The sequence below is a fragment of the Eubalaena glacialis genome, chromosome 7, assembly GCF_028564815.1.
Source record: "Eubalaena glacialis isolate mEubGla1 chromosome 7, mEubGla1.1.hap2.+ XY, whole genome shotgun sequence".
NCBI lineage: Eukaryota > Metazoa > Chordata > Mammalia > Artiodactyla > Balaenidae > Eubalaena > Eubalaena glacialis.
The window spans coordinates 23,978,337-23,996,764 of NC_083722.1; the positions used below are offsets into that span (position 1 = coordinate 23,978,337).

At 54.3% G+C, this 18,428-nt stretch overlaps 3 protein-coding genes across 14 annotated transcripts; 1 reads left to right on the top strand and 2 right to left on the bottom strand.

Moving 5' to 3' along the window:
• Positions 1–263: 263 nt before the first annotated feature.
• Positions 264–11,305, bottom strand: BAG6 (BAG cochaperone 6). 12 transcript variants are annotated; one of them, XM_061195977.1, is made up of 26 exons: positions 11,060–11,305; positions 10,261–10,381; positions 9,110–9,227; positions 8,799–8,995; positions 8,510–8,563; positions 8,275–8,349; positions 7,418–7,656; positions 6,777–6,906; positions 6,090–6,287; positions 5,620–5,872; positions 5,189–5,266; positions 4,970–5,077; positions 4,735–4,847; positions 4,539–4,626; positions 4,050–4,333; positions 3,350–3,647; positions 3,022–3,191; positions 2,770–2,823; positions 2,556–2,658; positions 2,340–2,464; positions 2,014–2,160; positions 1,854–1,913; positions 1,600–1,743; positions 1,411–1,518; positions 748–894; positions 264–453 (listed from the first exon to the last, which is right to left on the bottom strand). In XM_061195977.1, the coding sequence occupies exons 2-26, from the start codon at positions 10,366–10,368 to the stop codon at positions 358–360; spliced, it is 3,495 nt and encodes a 1,164-aa protein (XP_061051960.1). In that variant the 5' UTR covers positions 10,369–10,381; positions 11,060–11,305; the 3' UTR covers positions 264–357. The 12 variants fall into 12 exon arrangements, with proteins under 12 accessions (XP_061051960.1, XP_061051969.1, XP_061051968.1 ...); XM_061195986.1 differs by lacking the exon at positions 11,060–11,305 and adding an exon at positions 10,914–10,986; XM_061195985.1 differs by lacking the exon at positions 11,060–11,305 and adding an exon at positions 10,870–10,972.
• A 2,189-nt stretch (positions 11,306–13,494) lies between these two features.
• Positions 13,495–15,578, top strand: APOM (apolipoprotein M). Its single transcript, XM_061194938.1, has 6 exons — positions 13,495–13,680; positions 14,064–14,218; positions 14,508–14,581; positions 14,675–14,773; positions 14,951–15,049; positions 15,456–15,578. Exons 1-6 carry the CDS (start codon positions 13,567–13,569, stop codon positions 15,479–15,481), a joined length of 567 nt encoding a protein of 188 aa, XP_061050921.1. The 5' UTR covers positions 13,495–13,566; the 3' UTR covers positions 15,482–15,578.
• An 817-nt stretch (positions 15,579–16,395) lies between these two features.
• Positions 16,396–18,269, bottom strand: C7H6orf47 (chromosome 7 C6orf47 homolog). The gene has a single exon (XM_061194939.1). The coding sequence runs from the start codon at positions 17,372–17,374 to the stop codon at positions 16,481–16,483; it is 894 nt and encodes a 297-aa protein (XP_061050922.1). The 5' UTR covers positions 17,375–18,269; the 3' UTR covers positions 16,396–16,480.
• Positions 18,270–18,428: the final 159 nt, after the last annotated feature.

An 18,428-nucleotide genomic window follows, 5' to 3' on the forward strand; every position in this document is an offset into this window, starting at 1 on the left:
AATTAAATGGTTTGAGAGCCCTATCCTAGCATGTACCTGCAGTAGGTTTCTTTCATCTCATTTACACAGTTTTCCTTGAAAAGGGCTGACCTCAAAACAGGCTTGTACACTTGTGCTGCATGAACAGTAAAACATCATACTGCACATCTGCTCGTGGTGAAATGTTAAAAGCTGTCTAGTATAGGTGGGTTCCTGGGAATTATAAAACCAACTTCGTAGAAGATTAAGGGGCTTAGACTAAACGACAATTTAGAGACCAAAAGAGCGAGCCAGGAAAATCTGACTTTATTTCTTAAATACTGTGAAGGAAGAGGGGAGAAATGGTCCTCTGATGATGGAAGGCCATGGAGCAAAGAGCTAGGGATCGTCAGCAAAGGCCCTGTGGGCATTAGGGAAGCGCTGGGGGCTGTAGTTAGGGTCTTCCTGCAGTCGCTTTTGTATATCAGCCCGGAGCTAGAGAGAGAGAGCAAAGCAGGTTGGAGTGGTACTGGCCCAGCCCCTAGGATCCCAGCAAGCACACAGAAGTCATCCCTCAGGAGCTAACATTTCCCCACCAGCCATGTACTGTCCAGTAGCCCAATATGGCATCACTGAGCCTTCCCAGATGCCCCTAGGGGAAAACAACATTTTAAAACCAAGTGGTAGCCCCAGACTGACCAGTTCATCTCTGAAGGGATTCACGGAAGAGGGACCCTAGCCCAATCCCTCCCACTAGACCATCCCTATGCTGCTTCAAGGTGGGGGCACCTGCTGCCTGTAGCTCTCCTGAACCTCTGGTGCCTCCAGGTCCCGGCTCAGGCTCTCGGGGCTCGTCAGGGGCCGAGCTCCGGCTGCCTTAGCTGCCCGGCTCACGGCCTCTGAGAGAAGCAGCTGGGGGCCCTCACCCTGCATCGTCTGGGGGATGGGGTTGAAAGGGGAAAGAGGATCAACATCAGATCCAATGCCACCACCCAGCTCACCCTTCCCATGAGTCAACCACTGAGTCTCCATGCTAGCGGAGAGAAGGGAAACAGTCCATGTGTAATTTTGACAGCAGAAATGCCTTCCTAATTTTGTTTGGCTCTGGCCAAAAACACCATTGAATGTGCTGGACTTGGTCTTCAAAACAAGAGGGGCAGGATGGGTCAAGCCACCCAGTAGTCACAGCTAGCTAGTCCACAAGAGGAAGCCCATCTTAAGGAAGATGGGCCCTGGTCACATGGGGATTGGGCAACTGAGGGATGACAAGGACTGCTGACAGACTAAAGGTGTGGGGCAACAACCGTGAGCAAGTCTGAGCCAGAAAAGTTTCCTCATCAATTAAATCGGGACTAAACTAGGAAGAATTCTTTCCAGCTCTAACTAGTTTGACTCTAAGCACAACAGGGGAATTCGGATAAAGAAGGATCCTCAGGGAAAAGGCAAACCAACCTTGCGTCTCTTGGCAGGCATACCACTGAGGTAGGCATCGCTCAGGGGGGGCTGCGGTTTCACCTTCCGCTGGCTGTGAATGTCCTGCTGGATAATAGGGACCCATTCCTGGGGAGGAAAAGATAAGAAAATAGTAATTCCCACAACTTTCAGCTGCCTTAGCCCACTGGACCACCTCCTGACACTCACTGGGGGGACTGCAGCTGCCCAAGGTTCTGTCTCGGCTGAAGCTCCATCCTGCTCGTCTCGGGAGCCTCCCTCAGGAGCAGGAGGTGGACCTCGGGACATGGCCTCTTCTGCGGTTGTTCCAGGGGCTGGGGAAGCATTCTCCCGCTGGCAGTCAGACAGTGGGAAGACCCAGGCTTCAGAATTCTCAGCCTCCAACCCTTCCGGCCCCAGTCCTCCACTCCACATTATCTGGCTCCTCGACCTCTCCCTGGTACCTGAGGCTCAGGGGGAGTTCTCTCTGATCCCTGAACTTCCATTGGCTCCTCAGGAAGCGTCTGTGCAAAAGGACAGAGAAGGAGACCACCACAAAAGGCCCTCTCAGATCTCTGCAGTTCCCTCGAGTCCCCTGACCCCATAGCCCATCAGGTCCCTTACCTGGGGGGGATCACCAACCCTGCGAACATATCTGAGAATGGCATCAGGGCCTACAGGCATGTGCTCCAGTACCACCTGAAGCCTCAGTCCCATCATAGTGGTGAGCCAGCTCACCAAGGACGGATTCACTCCACGAGACATGCGACGCTGGGGGGCAGAAAGCAGACTTGGAACACAAAACCCTCAAACAGCTTTCGAAAGGTACCAAACAGTAAAGGATGGCAGTTTGGAGAAAAAGAAAAAAGAAAAGAAAACTGCAGGATACCAAAGAAAACAGAAACCTGAGGAAACAAAAGGCTGGGAATCTGGGACTGGGTGATGCTTACAATTCGGCCATTGATGACAGCAGCAAGCTCCATCTGCTGTCCCCCCAAGCAGTGCAGGTTCAGGGCCAGGCATTCAAACAGGCCCTGGTTACACAGCTCCAGCAAACGGGCCCCAAATCCACTGTCTGTGGGTGAGAAATAAGGACGGAATGCTGGCACCCAGCAGCCCTGCACATCCAACATGCCCCATTCACCCGGGCCCAGCGAGCCCCTGACCTGTGCAGTGCATCACATGAGCAGCAATGCTATTAAATTGCTCTTGGAGAAATTCCAGGTTTGTCCGGATGATGTCCACACCTGGCTGAACTTGCACCAAAGACTGAGAGACAAGACACACAAAGACCCCCAAATCAGAAGCCCTGAGAGACTGGGAGCCGTGGGCTATCCTGACCAGAGCCAGGACAGGAGGGGATGGGGAAGTGTTACTCACAAAACTCTCCCGCACGTATTCTTCTAGCCCCGTGATCAATGTGTGGGTTGCCGTCTTGGGGGCGGTGTGGGGGGAAGAGAGCAGCACAAGTTTAGAACCAAGTCCCACACCCCTCAAGACACTTCCCCCTCCTCCCCCACCAAGCCCAGGGCTTGAGCTGGGGCAGTCACAGCTTTAGGCAACGGACAAAGTTAGGAATAAGGAACTGAAGGTGAGACAGAGAAGAGCTCTGGGCCCAAGGTCTTCATTTACCCGGATGTTACCAGGTGTGGGCTCCTGGCCACCCAGATAGTGCTGGTGGAAGAAAGATCGCAGCTGGGGCTGGAGCCGCTGCAGTGGCTGGAAATGCCCGTGGAGAAGCATCACCACATCCACCATGGAGAAGTTCTGGCACAAAAGAGAGAGCAGTGCCCCAAAGAATCCTAGGGACAAGGGCAGAAGTTAGCAGTGGCCTTTACCACCTGGCCTGCCCACCAGCCCATCAGCGTCACCCCACCTTGGCAATACCCCTAACAAAGGCCATCTACCGTCCCCTGGTTGCCCCTCCCTAGAGAAGGCCAAGGCACCCCCATTTGCTCACCGAGAGCCCCATCAGCCCCAGGCTCAAAGATGTTGCTGGATCCACTGAGGCGTTGTATGAAAGCAGCGATACTTTCACTGCTGCCAGCCCGAGCCCCCAGGGAGCCTAGCAGGGAACTCAGCACACCCTGCACCACTGACGTGAAAAACTCCAGCGGCAGGCTCTCAGGACCCAGGCCTCCAGGACTCCCTGCGCCACCAGAGGGGGACCCTGGTGGAGGCGCCGTCTGCTGTGCTGGGGCCGGAGGCGGGGGTGGGGGCGGAGGTGGCGGAGGTGGCGGAGCAGCTGTTTGTGTCGCCTGCCCCACAGAGAAGGAATGAAGAACAGAAGACAAAGTGAGAATGGGGACAAGGACATAAAAGGGCATCAGGAAGGCACAAATCAACAGGGGTCTGGAAGACGTGGAGCTCTATTCCGGTCTTTGCACCTTAAAGCAGAATACACACTGTAGCTTCTCCAGAGTAGAGCCAGGTTGAGCAGCTACCTCTCTCCCTCTGATTGGGTTAGGTCAGAAAGCAGTGACCCAAATTACTATGCTTCTCTCTCCAAGCCCTGTTTTCCTCATCTCCAAAATGGAGGGTTCTGAGTCAATAAATTCCCAAGTTTCCTTCCAAGTGGCAATATAATGGCAACAAGACTCCAATGCCTGGCTGCGCCCAGGAATAGGAAGGGTGAAGTGAGGAGCAAGCCAGCCACTCACCTGCAAGAAGTCAGTCATGCCCTGGAGAAAGGCAGGGACACCAGGCATCGCCACAGTAATGGTGGGAGAAGCCATGCCAGGCCCTCCAGCCCCTGGCCCTGCAGGCCCCAGCAGGTTCCCCAGGAGCTGAGAGAACTGAAGATCAGAGGCGGAGGGTTGAGGAGGTGGAGGCTGGGCGGGCCCCCCGGGGGCAGGGCCAGCTGTGGTAGCTGTGTTGGTGGTGCCGGCACTGGCTGACGCAGTGGCAGGGGCTGGAGGTGGAGCCATTCCTGGGGTCCCCTGAGCTATAGGGGCCAAAAGAGGAAAGTTGAAATCTCAAGAAAATCAAGACCCCACAGCATCTCCATTCTGGTCTTCGCAGTAGGAAAGCAAGAACAAAGGAATATGGAGAGAACTGGGAAGTGCCAGTGAGGAGACCAGGAAGGCAGCATCAGCCTTCAGAGCCATGGAAACCTCTTCAGTTTGAAGTGGGGAAGAACAAGTACTCACCTACAAGGACAGGCTGCATAAGAAGCTGCCCCACGAGGCCGCTCACCATCTGGGCTAAAGAGGCGTTGGTACTCAGACCAGCACCCGGCTGAGGGGAGAGGAGAAGGGCAGGCTTTCAGTCTTGGCCTCTCCATGCCCCACCATAGGATTTTCTCCCCATACTCTTCCCCAGTGGAACTCCCCCACCCCTACTCACCAGAGCCCCCGAGACTGGGGGCCCCCCAGGATGGGAAGGCCGAGCCTGTGGAGGGGTGGGCCGGGCAATCACCACCCGGGTGGGAGCTGTCGGGAAGCCTGGCACCTGCTGTCCTGTGGGTGGCAGAGGGGAGAGACCGAAGACGGCTGAGGGCCGGGCCCTGGCCTGCCAGTGGATGATGCCCACCACCGTGGACCAGGCCCCACCTCCCAGGCTTCCCCTTTCAGGTCATTACCTGCGGCCGCGGAGGCAACAGCTGCCACCATGGCCTGATGTGTGATCTGGTGGGCGACGGCGTGCATGAACTCAGGGGGCAGGGAGGGCGGCTGGATGTGGGTGGAGCCTGGGGGGTGGGTCTGATGTAACCTTGAACCTGGACCCCCTTCAACCCACCCACTTGGCCCTACCCCTTCTCTACCCAGAGCTCAGCCTGCTCTGATGCCCTCACTCTTACCCAGGGTCTGGCCATGACCAGGGGGTCCTAGGGGGCCAGTGGGAGCACTCGGAACTCCACCGGGCTGTGTGCCAGAATCTGGGCAAGGAGACAGAGAGAGTGGCCCTGAGACAGGCGGGGCCAAGGCCTAACTGTATCCTCCTGAGATCGGCGCGCTTCAGGCTTCCACTCCCCCGACCACAAAGCCTGCCTTTCACTCCATCTAGCCAAGGAGGAGACGCTCCCTTCACCATGCAAACAACTCTCCGAGGACAAGTAGTTCTTCCTGCCCCTCCCCCCCCACACCAACCAGAAGAGCTTCTGCTCGGTCCCCCTGCCACCGCCATCAGCCCTGGCCTCTCCTTTCCCACCCTGGCGCCCTCACACCTCAGCGCCAACCCCACCTCCCACATCGCGCTGCTCTGCTCTGCCAGCGACTGTTCCTAACTCACCTTGAATGTTCATGTGCATCATGACCACGGGTTCCACGCTCTGGTGGGAAATCCGGATGACCCTCGGGTGGCTGGCGGTCGGTGGGGGAGCTGGTCCTGGCGGGGGAGCCCCCTCAGTCGAAGACTCGACGGTGGTAGAAGAGGGGGCCAGGGACGAGGCCTGCCCAGGACCAGGAGGAGGTGCCTCCGCACTGGGAGTCGGGGGGGGCCGGGTCCCATTCCCCGTCATGGTCACAGTGGTCCCTACGTTGATCTGAACGATAGAGATGGATGGGGCAGAAGTGAGAAAAACACCAGAGCCTAACCCAGAGCACCCCACGACACACTGTACTTCTAAAGGCTCCTTCATCCTGCGTCACCACGTTTCCAAAGTATGCTCCCCTTCTAACCTCTTTTGAGCCCAATAGCTATGCTGGATCGTTCCACTGACAGCCCTCCATTCTCCCTCAGGCCAGGCTCCCCTGACCCACCTGGATGGGGATGGCTGCCTGCTGGAGCACCATGGGGGTGGTGTAGTGAGACATGGGCCGGACCACGTGCAGGTGACGCGGCGGCGCACACGCCAGATTGCAACGCAGGTCAGACAACGCCACAAAGGTGTTGCCCAGCAGCCGCAGGCTCTCCCCCACCAAGTTGATCAAGCGCTGGTCCTCTTCACGGCCCTCTTGCTGTACTCCCCGGGGCCAAACACAGAAAAGCAGAAAACATTAGGCTAGAATCCACCTCGCTAACAAAAACAGCACCTTCTTGAAATTATCACGTTCTCACGTCCTCTACGTCTTCCAGTACATGCTTAGAAGCTTCTGTGTAGACCACATCTTTGCAAGTAAATTCTCTTTTATACACATAAACAGCTTCCTGATAAAATAAGCCCTACAATGAATCAGTTATCACCTGCTAATCTCCCTTACTTTACAAACTTCCTAAATAACTCACTGAGGGGATCAAGAGGGTGCGAGGACAGTGACAGTGGTCATCATAAAGAGGTCAGGGAGAAAAAGATCCTCCTTCTCTGTCACAGAGAAAAAGATCACTTCTTTCCAAATCTAAAGAGCAGCTATTCTGTCGAAGGCAGTGTCTTCTGCGGGGGGAAGGGGTGATCTGCATTTCTCCCTGCCCCACTGGGGAGTACTGGGTGAGGGGGTGGGCGGGCTCACATTGTTATTGTAGTCTGTAGTGGCGGCGGCACCCAGAACCTCATAGTAGCGCTGCAGGAAGGGCTGGAGGCGGCTCTCAAGCCGCTGTAGCTCCTGAAGCACCTCGACATACTCCGCAGGGGAAGGGTGGCTGTGGGCAACCCCAAGGGGCAGTGAGCCAAGGCTTCCCTCAGATTCCCAACCTCACCATATCTGCCCTACCTCTTCCTGGCCTCCCAAACCCCTGGCCCAATCCCTTCCTGAACTAGCAGAGCTTCTGTTCTTTAACCTTACCCAGGGGAAGATGGGAAGAGGAAAATAAACTGCTTCCACCCTCCCCACCATACAATCCTGTACCTACAAGGGCAAAACACTAACCCTAAAAAACAGATGGGGCCTGTGTGAACTCAGGACAGAATCTTAATCAGGCTCAAGAAGCACCATTTGGATTTCCTTGCCCCAGGGAAAGCAATGCTTCTGGCTCAGCGGCCAGTCCTAACCCCATCTACCTACACTGGAGCCCCTCCCTGCCCCTCAACACTAACTCTACAGGTATAACCCCTAAGCAATCCTTCCTCTGCCATCAGACCTTTCCTGGTCCTCATACTTCACTTAGAATCCCCAACCCACCCCTACCCCAAAAGGTTCCCTCCATCTCTCACTTGGGTGCATTTGTGTCTGGGGCAGGTGTTGGGCCCACTGGGGCTGGGCCAGAAGGGGAGAGCTCCGGGCTCTGGGCAGGGGCACGCTCCTCCACCTCTTCTGCCTCCATGGGCTCCCGAGGAGGCACTTCACTTTCGACCGATTCTGATGTTGGAGAGCTCAAGGCTACTGGCTCCGGGGCCACAGCTGGCGTCTGTGGGGGCGGCTGACTCTGCTGGGCTTGGGGTCCCCCTCGGCACTGAAGGTGGGGAAGAGTCAGGACACCAAAGGCAAGATGAGACAGCAGCAGAAAATTACTCAGGTCAAAGCAGACTGAGTGGAGAATGCGCTAACTCGGCTCCCTGAAGGCAGGGCTCTGCATCTGTACCTGACTCCCTAGCAGCTCCCTAAGACTTACACAAGTTAGATGCGTGATGAATACCTATGATACCTGCAAACAAATTACTAACAAAAAGTATGGCCTGTGGTTTCCTAACCTCCAAGAGAAAAGAAGGAAAGGCCACTGGTTGCAAACGCAAACTAATAAAATTAGGCCATCCCACCCAGTATCAAATATGATAAGCGAGGAACAGAAAAGCATGGAATCCGTATTTAATTGAAAAAACATGCCGTGAGAATCATCTGACAAGTCTGCAACAAACTGCCCAGATACCCGATACTCAGAGGATTGGCAGGGACGAAACAGCCTCACAAAGATACTTTTTCTGCCCCAAAGAATGAACACTGCAAAGAGACTAGATTAGGAGGGGAGAATCCAGTGGATGTGGCCAGTCATGCCCCCACCCCTGAGCCAAGAGAAAAGGGGTAGGGAGGATGGGGTGAGACAGACAGACCCTAGCCAGCCTTGCCCACTCACCTCCATCCGGGATAGTAAGGTCTGTATATCCCTGATCATGTGCTGAGCCATCACCAGCCGTACTCGGGGCTCACTCTACAACAAGACAGAGAAGATCAGGACAGGTCTAAGATAAGCCACAAGCTCCACCACCTATTAAACCAGGTCCCAGCCATCTCCTCAGCCAGATCCACCCCCACTTCATGGCCTCCTTCTCCCAGATCCCCTTCCCTGACCCTCCCAGGCCCCGTGATACCTGAATCGGGGCCTGTTCCATGTTGATGTGAACATCCACAGCAGAGCCGTCACTCTGGGGAAAGGGTAAGGGAAGTTGCTCTGGGAGAAGTCAAATACTAAGGCCCCCGCACTTCCAACTGATTCTCTGGAGCCCCACCCCCATCTCCTCAAAGACTGAGGCCATCATCAGACCACAGGGCCCTCCAAACCCAATCTAAAGACTGAGACACCTGTCTTATAAGCTCTTGACTGCTACCACAACCAAAACTACCCCCAGAAAAACCCTCCCATGTGAAACACAAGCTTACAGGAAGATTGAAGGTTCCAACCATGACATAGCTGTTGGCATTCCGGTCATGAACAGAGGCCCCAGGCCCCCGAGTACCAGGCGGGGGTCCCCCACCATGGGTGGCTGAGGCAGACCCTGTTCCAGAAGACGCTCCAGAAGGGAGCTGAGTCTGAGGAGGAGCCCGTTCCACAAGGTGGATAACCTTTCCCCCAACATCTGCAGAAAAAGAGATACACACCGAAACATTGTATGATCAGGCAAACCCACGGCCTCAGCTCATCCCTCTGAACAGCAGCCGCAAGCTCTGAACTGCCTCCCCCACCCCCTTACTGTATTCCTGGAGCTTCTTATCATCCTGCAGAACTCGCCCCTGGTAGATAAGCCGTTGTTTCTCAGAGGGGATGCTGACAGAGGCAGCAATGTGCTCCTTAAACTCCTTTACATTCATCTGTAAGGAAGAAGAGACGTAAATAGGAATCAGGGAATGGAAGAAAAAGGAAGGACAGCAGAGGGACAACTGACTTGTGAGGGGTAAAAACCATCCCATCATAAAATCACTACCTGCCTGTCTTAATTGTGAGGTAATTATTGTGCAAAGCCCTGAACTAAGGCAACACCTGTCAAAACACTTACAATAAACATAAGGAACTTAACATTATAGGCCTAGAAGAAAACTACAGGGCTGAAAAACAGAAAAGTCAACTGACATTCTCTTCTCTCCTTCTCTGCCTGGCTCCCAAAGGAATGTACATGTCTAAAGATACCGGTGACCCCTCCCCAAACACAGAACGTTACCAACACCGTAGTCTCAAAGATAAAAGCAGTGACAAAGAACATGGAGTAGAAAATCAGATTAAGGAAGGCAGACTCAAGCAAGAAGAAAGAAAAAGGGGCAAATGAGAAAAACGTTTTTCCTAACTAGACAACTGAATCTTGAGGAGTACCAAACTGTTTACATACACCTAATCACACCAGCCTATATGGTTTCCTTAAATACATGTAACACCGTGTTTTAAAACTATAAATCAACCACCTCACGATTTTGTCTATTAGGGCTCCACCTGCATTATAAACATTACAGGATCTGACTTCTATCCTTTAACTACACAGTACAGACCTCACCAATTTTTGTTTTTAAGACACACTTGTATTTTAGGTCTGTGTGTTCTCTTTCCTTTCCCAAAGGCAGGAGCCATGTCTCTCCCTTTGGGCTGGGGTTCATCTATGATGTTGGAATACAGACTCTTCCTTCCTTCTTTCCCTCTGCACTGAGTTTTATCCAGGTGGAGGAAGGCAAAAGAAAATCTGCCTTCCCCAACAAAAGTCAAAGAGGAAACATCAGAAAATGTTCTGGCTACAATATGAACGAAGGAATCAATGAAAGAAAATTTGAAAACCAGAAAACTAGGCTCTTCTCTCAGAATAAGGAACCTATAAGAGGAAGAGTTAATGGGTGTCTCCCAGAAGTACTGGGGTCTCACCTGGGCCCCCACAATAAAGGTCCGGGTCTGAGAGTCCAGGGTCTTCACCAGCACCTCCAGGCTGTCTGGTTCCTCCATAGTGGTACTGGTACTATCATTGGGCTCCATGGCCGACAGCTCTCTAAGGAAGAATGTTATGAGGGAGGTCCGCTGTCGCCCAGAGCAGATTTTTATATACCCGGAAGCCTCCCCGGCCCGAGACTCCGCCCCAATACCTAAAGAGTTTCTCTCACACAGGCACACACACTCACACCCTCCCCCATTCCCCTTCAGATTCCGGGGCACAGGGAGAGAAACACAAAGGGCAAGAGATCGACGGCACAGGGAGCTGGAGGACGGCAGGTGGGAGGGGCTCCACGATGCCAATCACAATAAGGGAGAGCCAGTCGGGCTAGGAAGCAGGGAAGGAAGGAAACACAAGACCAGTGTCATCACTGGTCGCGATAAGACAAGGGCCCGAGAAGTCGGCAAACCCTGGGACAACGAGAGACCGAGGGTCGCGCCAGACTCTGCGGAGAAAGTGGTTTCGCGCACGCGCGCCACGCCACGCCACGCCACGCCCATCGAACCCGCCTAAGTCACGACAGACCCGAAATGACGGACACTCACGGGGGGCCAGATCTGCTAGCTGACTGCCTCCCTCTTCCACCTACCCTCGGTGCTCTAGCAGAGCGACGCAACCAACACAGACCAAACACACACCCACACACACCAAACACACCCACACACACCCCACAACCCCTCAGCTCCGCCCCCGACTTCCCCACGGTACCGTCACTTCCGGCCTCCCCCAACCTACCTCCGACGGCCACTTCCGTTTCCGACAGTATTTGGGGATCGCGAGGCGGTACTTCCGGCTCCCCCCAGGTCCCCAAGCTTTACTTTTGTGGGGCACGACGAGAAAGTCCGCGGCCCCAAAAGTGAGTTCCTGGGGGCTAAACGGGCCGGGGCCGGCCTAGATGGGAGGGAGCCGAGCACCCCGAAGAGCCGCCGCCGCCGCCGTCGCCCGGGGGACCGTACTGCGCTTGCGTGCGTCGCACTACGCATGCGTACACGCTTAGGCATCTCCCCACCCCCGCCGGTGCTGTCCATTTCTTACGTGCGCGCGCTTAAGCAGTAGGGGGTTGTGGTGGCCGCTATAAATGCCTGAAAAGAAATTATCAGGTGGGACTCTTCGACTGCCTCGAGAGCGGCTTTGAACAGTTATATGGATCTTGGAGTTTGGAGACTGGGGATTGCGCCTCGCTAATCCATGTTAAAATCTTGGCCGGCAGAGAATTTGAGGCGGCACTGTCCTGGCCACCTAGAATTCTGTCTTCCTCTTACCATCGTCCTCGTTGCGCCACTCCTTCGGCGCCTCCGGAAGTCACCCTTTCCATAAGCGGTTGGAGGTGGCTCTCGAGCTGATTTGCGAGCGGTGGCGTCGTTGGGTTTGACCTCGGTTTTGCCCGGTGGGCGTTTTGTGGCGCCATGTTCTTCCCCGGCGGTGTGCGGCCGAGGGGACACGCCATGTTTTGGAGAAGCGAAGGATTTACTACCTTTCAGGACTTTTGTCTAAAAAAGGACGCCTCCGAGTTTGGGAATTGGGAGCAAATGGAGTTACATTGGACCGAAACACAAGACTCTGACCCTGGGGAATTGAAAGGGCCGCCTAAGGGCTTCTGCGGGCCGGAGGTCCGGGGGGATTACCGTCCCTCTGTCCTCTTCTCCCCCAGCCCCTCGGGCAGGGGCCTGGGCCCCGCGGTGCTGCCACTCCAGCCAGACCCGTTGCTGCCAGTGTGCCTGCCTCTGGTGCCCATCCTTTCTGGGATTCGTACTTTATACTTAAGTCCCAGTACTGTTTCAGTTAAGAGTTCTAGTAAGCACCTGTACATGAGCCCCTAGTTTGTGCCAGCCAGTTTGCTGAGGGTTTCACGTACTGTCATATTTAAAAGGCTTTCAACATCTGAGATAACTATTACATCCATTTTACAGGTGAGTACACCTAGGCGAATGTAAGTGGCAGAACTGACAAATTCAGGCCTACCAGACTCCCTTGGGTCAATCACTTCCACTTTACTGCCCCAATAACTTGTATTTTAGTTTTTTTAATAAAAAATGTCAAACATTACCCCAAAACAGTAATAATGAACCCTCATATACCCATCATCCAAAGTTCATTCTTTTGACTAACTCGCAAGCGCATAGCAAGCCTCACCTCTCAGAACAAACCTTTATGGCAGTCTGTGGGTTATAAATAATATATAAAAGAAGCCCCACACCTTCCATTACATTAACTGCTCCACCCACTTGGCACTCAATACCCAATGACTGCCTCTTGACAATTCTTTCCCTACCTCCTGTTACTTGAGAACTTAATACCCACCAGACACTAATAAGTACTTTACAAACACTACTATTAATTATAGCGAATATTTACTTTGGACTTATGTGCAGGCCTTTGCTATGGGCTTTATGTGCATTAGCTCTTTTAATCCTATGAGATGGATGATTTGCTCATTTTACAGATGAAAAAACAGGCATAAAGATTAATAAAATTATCCAAGATCGATAAGTAGAGTTAAGTGTTTGGACCCACTCTGCCTGACATCACTGTCTGTTCTCTTTAACTACTAGATTATGTAGTCTCTTACTTGTAGTAATAAACATTGAGTGAATGAACTCATGTGTCAGCAAACTTTTCTGGGGGGTGTACATATTGTTTCCCCAATTAACAACTTCAGAGAGAAAGCCTCCCATCCACCATGCCCCAGCACCTGGTTCATACCTGTTCTAAAGCACTTACCAGGTTGTACTGCAATGATTTGTTTACACAGCTAGTTTTCCGTAGACTGACTTCTTCAAGGCCAGGGACTGTGTCTTATTCATTGTTATGTTCCCAGGGCTTAGCCAGTTCCTGACCAACAGCTGGAACTCAAAAACACTTAGTTTGCTAAGTGAGTGAATGAAAGAATCAATCCACTTCTCTTCATTGCTGCACAGCACAGCAGATATCCCAGCTCAGATATGGGTTAAAAGATCACAGGCCTACCTGGAGGGCTTAGCTCTCTTAATTCCTGGGAGACCCTGGACATGCCAGGATGTATTGTGGAGTAGTTGCATTTAGAAGATAGGGAGGAAGTCCCAAACACTGTAAGTAATCCAGGCTTGGGTTGGAAAACAAGGTTGAAGTTACTCATTAGCAGGTGAAAGGGTCAAGGGTCGAGGCAAGGGGGCTGGAAGCAGAGTGGACTGAGCAGCCAGTGGGGGAGAGCAGTTAAGGCACCAGCCACTCCACGCAGACCCCCAGCTCCCTCCTGCCTGAAGATGTTCCACCAAATTTGGGCAGCTCTACTCTACCTCTATGGCATTCTCCTTAACTCCATCTACCAGTGCCCTGAGCACAGTCAACTGACAACTGAAGGAGTAGATGGGAAAGAGGTATGGACTGAGAATGTGGGAAGCTTTGCCGGGTTGGGGGTTGTGGAGGCCGTGAGAAGTGGCCTAGGATGACCAAAAAGCCACACTGGGAAAGGAAGGGAGGAAGAGGATGTGGGTGTTGTGATGATGAAAGCAAGAAGTAAAAAAAATATTAGTACTGTGGCCATCAATGTGAAGACATGGTAGAATTGGGAGGTGGGGTTTACTGAGGAGGGGCAAAGAGGAAAAGTCATTTAATGACTCCTTGTCATGGATCCAACCCTCAGTTGGAAAAAGGCAGCCAACACCTTCACCCCTAAGCATTGTCATTCTGACTGATGAAGAGGTTGGATGGATTCTGTAGTGAGACCCACCTTCTTCTGCTCCCCTCGTCGTCTCTCCAGTTCCCAGAGCCCCACCTGGGCCGGTGGTACTTTATCGCAGGGGCAGCTCCCACCAAGGAGGAGTTGGCGACTTTTGACCCTGTGGACAACATTGTCTTCAACATGGCCGTGGGCTCTGCCCCCATGCAGCTCCAGCTTCGAGCTACCATCCGCATGTGAGTGGTGAGGAGGCAGAGGCACCAGTAGGTACAGTCTCTGCCTAAATTGTGAGCACCCACCCGCAAAGAGCTGGGCTCTTTGGCATATCCATTATTCTTGGTCCACTTGAGTTCAACAGCTCTATTAGTTTCCCTCCGGAGAGATAGGGACCTAACCATCCCTTGGTAGCTTGAAACCCAAGGGGAGCCAGGCTTCTAGAGGGAATAAGATGGAATAAATAGAGGCTGGTACTGAGTGGTTGAGGTGTCACTCAGTCTTTCCTCCTTGTCACCACCACCTCTGCAGGAAAAATGGGCTCTGTGCGCCCCGGAAATGGATCTACCACCTGTCTGAGGGGAGCACACATCTCAGAACCGAAGGTTGGTTCTCTCCAGCCCTCACTCTCCTCAAGCCCCCTGGCCTTGCTTGCTTCTGTACCTCTGTCCTCACACTTTCCCCACCCACCCTGACAGGCCGCCCTGACATGAAGACCAAGCTCTTCTCCAGCGCATGCCCAGGCGGAATCATGCTGAAAGAGACAGGCCAGGGTTACCAGCGCTTCCTTCTCTACAGTGAGTGAGGGTGCCAGGCAGGAAGCGCTGGGGGGAAGCGGGGGCGGGGGGCAAGAGAGCCCCTTTCTCTGGGCTCCGTGACATCATCCCAGGAAGGGCTGCGTGCTTCCATGAGGGCCTCACCAGGGGCGGTGCTGAGAAGCATGGGCTTTCACGGGCCTGGCCTTGCTCTTCCAGATCGCTCACCACACCCTCCCGAGAAGTGTGTGGAGGAATTCCAGTCCCTGACCTCCTGCCTCGACTTTAAGGCCTTCTTACTGACTCCCAGGAATCAAGGTGAGGGGGTAGAGTCCCACAGAAAACAACTAGGACTCACCAAGTCTTCTGTGAGTGCTGGATGAAAGGGACTCAAGTGATGTCACCAGGGGGCATGGCCAAAGGCCGACATCATCACACTGGCTGTGTTGACACTTCCATTTGTGTCACAGACTGTGATGGCACCACAGGGAGCCAGGATGGGCTCTGGGATACTCAAAAGAGAGGTTTCTGAGTTTGCAGTGGATAAAAGGGGCAGAGGGTCAGACGGGGCAGAGGTCTGTAGGGAAAAAAGACCTCAGAGACCCCTTCTCTGACATGGGGGAATGAGGCAGTGCATTCTTCCTCATCCCATTACCGTCAACCTTGCCTCTCTCCCTGGGTCTCCTTCCTTTTCATCCTCTTTTTTTCTCCCTCCTCCCACCAGAGACCTGTGAGCTGTCCAGTAACTGACCTGTGGCTTCATCTGTGCCCCCCAGATGGATACAGTGGGAACTGAGATTGTGGTGGGGGGAGAAGCTGGAGACTCTTAACTCCCTTTCAAGAATAATAAAGATGATTTTTCAATCCTCATCTCATCTGGGGGTTTGTCTCCCAACATCAGTCCCACTCCCCCCATTTCAATACTCCCTCTGGACCTTCTACCACCTAAGCCCCCAGCTGGACGGCGTCAGGAAGGACACTGAGCGACAGTAACTCTCACTTTTAGTGGTGTATTTAGGATTTGGTGTGACACAGTTATTTATTGCTGAGTGAGCAAAGCCAGCCCCCCAGTGGGGTCTGCAAACTCCAGTGCTCCCCATGCTGCCTATGAGCTGCCAGCCCCTCTGAGCTGGCCCTCCTGCCAACACTGCCAGCACCATCCCCACTCCCTCTGGCTCCTAGGAACACCCAGATCCCCCCTGCAGGCTCCCCATCACCTGTGGGAACCCCATCCAGACCCCCTAATCCACCCACCTAGCAGTGCCACTCTTCCCCAGATAGCACAGATCCCAGGATCCACAGGATCCCTTGAGTCTCTCAGCCACTCTCTTACACCACCCAGAGGTCTGTCTGTCTTGCCTCTAGTCTCCTCCACCCCTGGAGAGTTTTGAAAGGTAGAGAAGACCCTTTAGTCTTTATTCTCCACCACCACACTTTTTTTTTTTTTTTTTTTTTTTGGTTTTTAAAAAGCGGAGGTGGGAAAAAAAAAAAAACGAAGTGGGAGAAATGTAAAAGCAAAAATTAACAATAGCTGGTGAATTCAAGGCCAATGCCCCCACTGTCCATAAACACAGACACCCTAAACAGCTCTGCTGTGTGTGAAGGGGAGCTCTGTGCCCTCATACTCCGGGGTTTCTGCCCCATCCCTGAGGTCCCTGTGCTTACAATGTGGATCATGTCCCCACACTATCTTCACCCTTGCTCCCAACCCACTGAGGGTGGGACCCTGGGCCACACCCCACCGTGTGGTCACAGCCTCTTTCCTGGGTCTCCCCTCTGCTCCTCACCCTCCCTCCCCAACTTCTCGCCCTCCAAGTCAGTGGCCTCCCCATCCCCACTGGGCTCCCGGAGGCTGACAGCCAGCACCAGGGCCTGTAGAAGACCAAAGAGGCAGGCAAAGTGCAGGGGGTGAGCGGTAAGTAGGCTCAGCACGGCATGGAGCCCATGCAGGGCAGCCAGGAAGGACAGTAGCCCATGCAGCCAGAGGCCCAGCGGTCCACGCAGGCCCAACGCGTCCAAGGCTGCCCGCAAGGGCCTTGAGCACAGCCCTAGCAGGGCTGAGGCCAGGAGCTCCAGCAGATGCAGGGTCAGGTTGGTGGAGATCTGCAGACACTCCTCTGGGTCCCCCAGGTACTGGTAGGGAGCCCCTGCTCCCCCACCTGTTTCCCCCCGCAGCCAACCCAGCAGCTTCTGACGCTGGCCAGGCTTCTCCGCTGGGGCTTCAGGCCCAGGGGGACTCAGTCCCTCTTCAGGGGACACACCAGGCTTCCTGGTGCTACCTGAGTCCACAGGATCCCATCCTAGTTTGGGAATGGTCTCTCCAGCCTCCAATCTCCCAGACTCTTGAGTGCTAGAGACAGTCTTGTCCCACTTGAGAGAATCCATTCTTTTGCACCCCAGTTGCTCAACTTGGGACTCCCTGCTTGGTTCTGGAGCAGCCCCAGAGCTCCTCTGTGCACCTGAGTCCTTGGTCTTGGGAGGCCCCAGATCTCCCATGGTTTCTGGGGCACTGTCCCAGTCACTGCCTGAATTCTCAGAGGAGCTGTCCATCCGTCTGGGTTCTGGGGCGGGCAGGTCAGGCCTCGTTGATTTCCAGCGGCCCCAGGGGCGAGGTAGCCAGCCACCAAGCTGTCGCAGGAACATGGTTGGGGTGTGTAATGAGCCCCCAAATTCTGGGGCTGCTTCCTGGCACTGCTTAGACTCTCAGGTTTGGGGGCTGAGGGTTTCCTCAGAAGCCACAGTCTGTTCAGGCTCAGAAGAACAGGTATCTGCTGGTGAGTCCTACTCTGAATTCAGAAGTGGCTCTCCACTTCCCTGGATGGTCATGCAGCCTCAAGTGTGTCAAGCGGCTTGTTTCCTTTACAGTTTTGAGGTAAAGGAAGGCACATCCAAGTTCATTCACCACCACCACCCAACACACAAGATTCCAAAAGTCTCAGGATCTGACAAAGCCTGGGTCACCCCCACACTGTCCTCCCTGCTTTCCAGGTTTCTTTCCCAGCAGGCAGCACCCCAAGTTTCACTCACCAAGGCTACGCCCCAAGGTGCCCCAGAAACTGGGGAGGAGGTGCTCCATCCAAGAAGGAAGGAAAGAAGGAAGGTGGCCCCGGGTCCTAGGTGCTCCGGAGCAGGAGAGTCCTGAACTGCTGCCCTAAGGCAGCTCAAGAAGAAGTCTCCTGTTAGGTGAGTGAGGGAAGAGGTATCCGGCAAACTCCAGCCAGCAACGTTCGTCCCTTGATTCAGAGGGCTATGAACCCTATAAAGTGGCCCCGCCGGCCCCTGAGCACGCAGCTGAGACTCGGTCTCCGCGAGGTCAGGCCGGAGATGTCCTCGGAGATCCCGGTTGCGAGGCAAAGCGCGGGCCTGCCTGGGGAGCCAGGCGTCCAGGCGCTGCAGCCCCTCCCGGGCCCAGCGTCCGGGCCGCGGCCTCGCAGATCCGCCCGGAGCCGCAGAGCCCGGAAGCAGCTGCACCGGGACTAGAGGGACAGGCGGAGGCGGAGCCCGAAGCTCGCGGGGCGGACCCTGCCGATCCACCACCGCCCCCCGCCCGCGCTGTTTGTGCGCGCCATCAGTGCGCACCGGGCCGTACCGCGGGGCGCAGAGCCAAGATCACAGGGACCCAACGCCTGAATGTAAACCCAGCTTTCTCTTTTCGTCGTCTAGAGCCCCCGTGACGCCAGTGTTCCCTTAAACTCGC

Excerpts from the sequence above, each read along its gene's own strand:
- BAG6 (XM_061195977.1), bottom strand. The coding sequence starts at position 10,368 with ATGGAGCCCAATGATAGTACCAGTACCACTATGGAGGAACCAGACAGC. Across the intron at positions 2,659-2,769 it reads AATACGTGCGGGAGAGTTTT|TCTTTGGTGCAAGTTCAGCC; the intron begins GTGAGTAACACT and ends CTTGTCTCTCAG. Across the intron at positions 454-747 it reads AGGAGAGCTACAGGCAGCAG|CTCCGGGCTGATATACAAAA; the intron begins GTGCCCCCACCT and ends CTCTCTCTCTAG.
- C7H6orf47 (XM_061194939.1), bottom strand. The coding sequence starts at position 17,374 with ATGTTCCTGCGACAGCTTGGTGGCTGGCTACCTCGCCCCTGGGGCCGC.
- APOM (XM_061194938.1), top strand. The coding sequence starts at position 13,567 with ATGTTCCACCAAATTTGGGCAGCTCTACTCTACCTCTATGGCATTCTC. Across the intron at positions 14,582-14,674 it reads CACACATCTCAGAACCGAAG|GCCGCCCTGACATGAAGACC; the intron begins GTTGGTTCTCTC and ends CCACCCTGACAG. Across the intron at positions 15,050-15,455 it reads ACTGACTCCCAGGAATCAAG|AGACCTGTGAGCTGTCCAGT; the intron begins GTGAGGGGGTAG and ends TCCTCCCACCAG.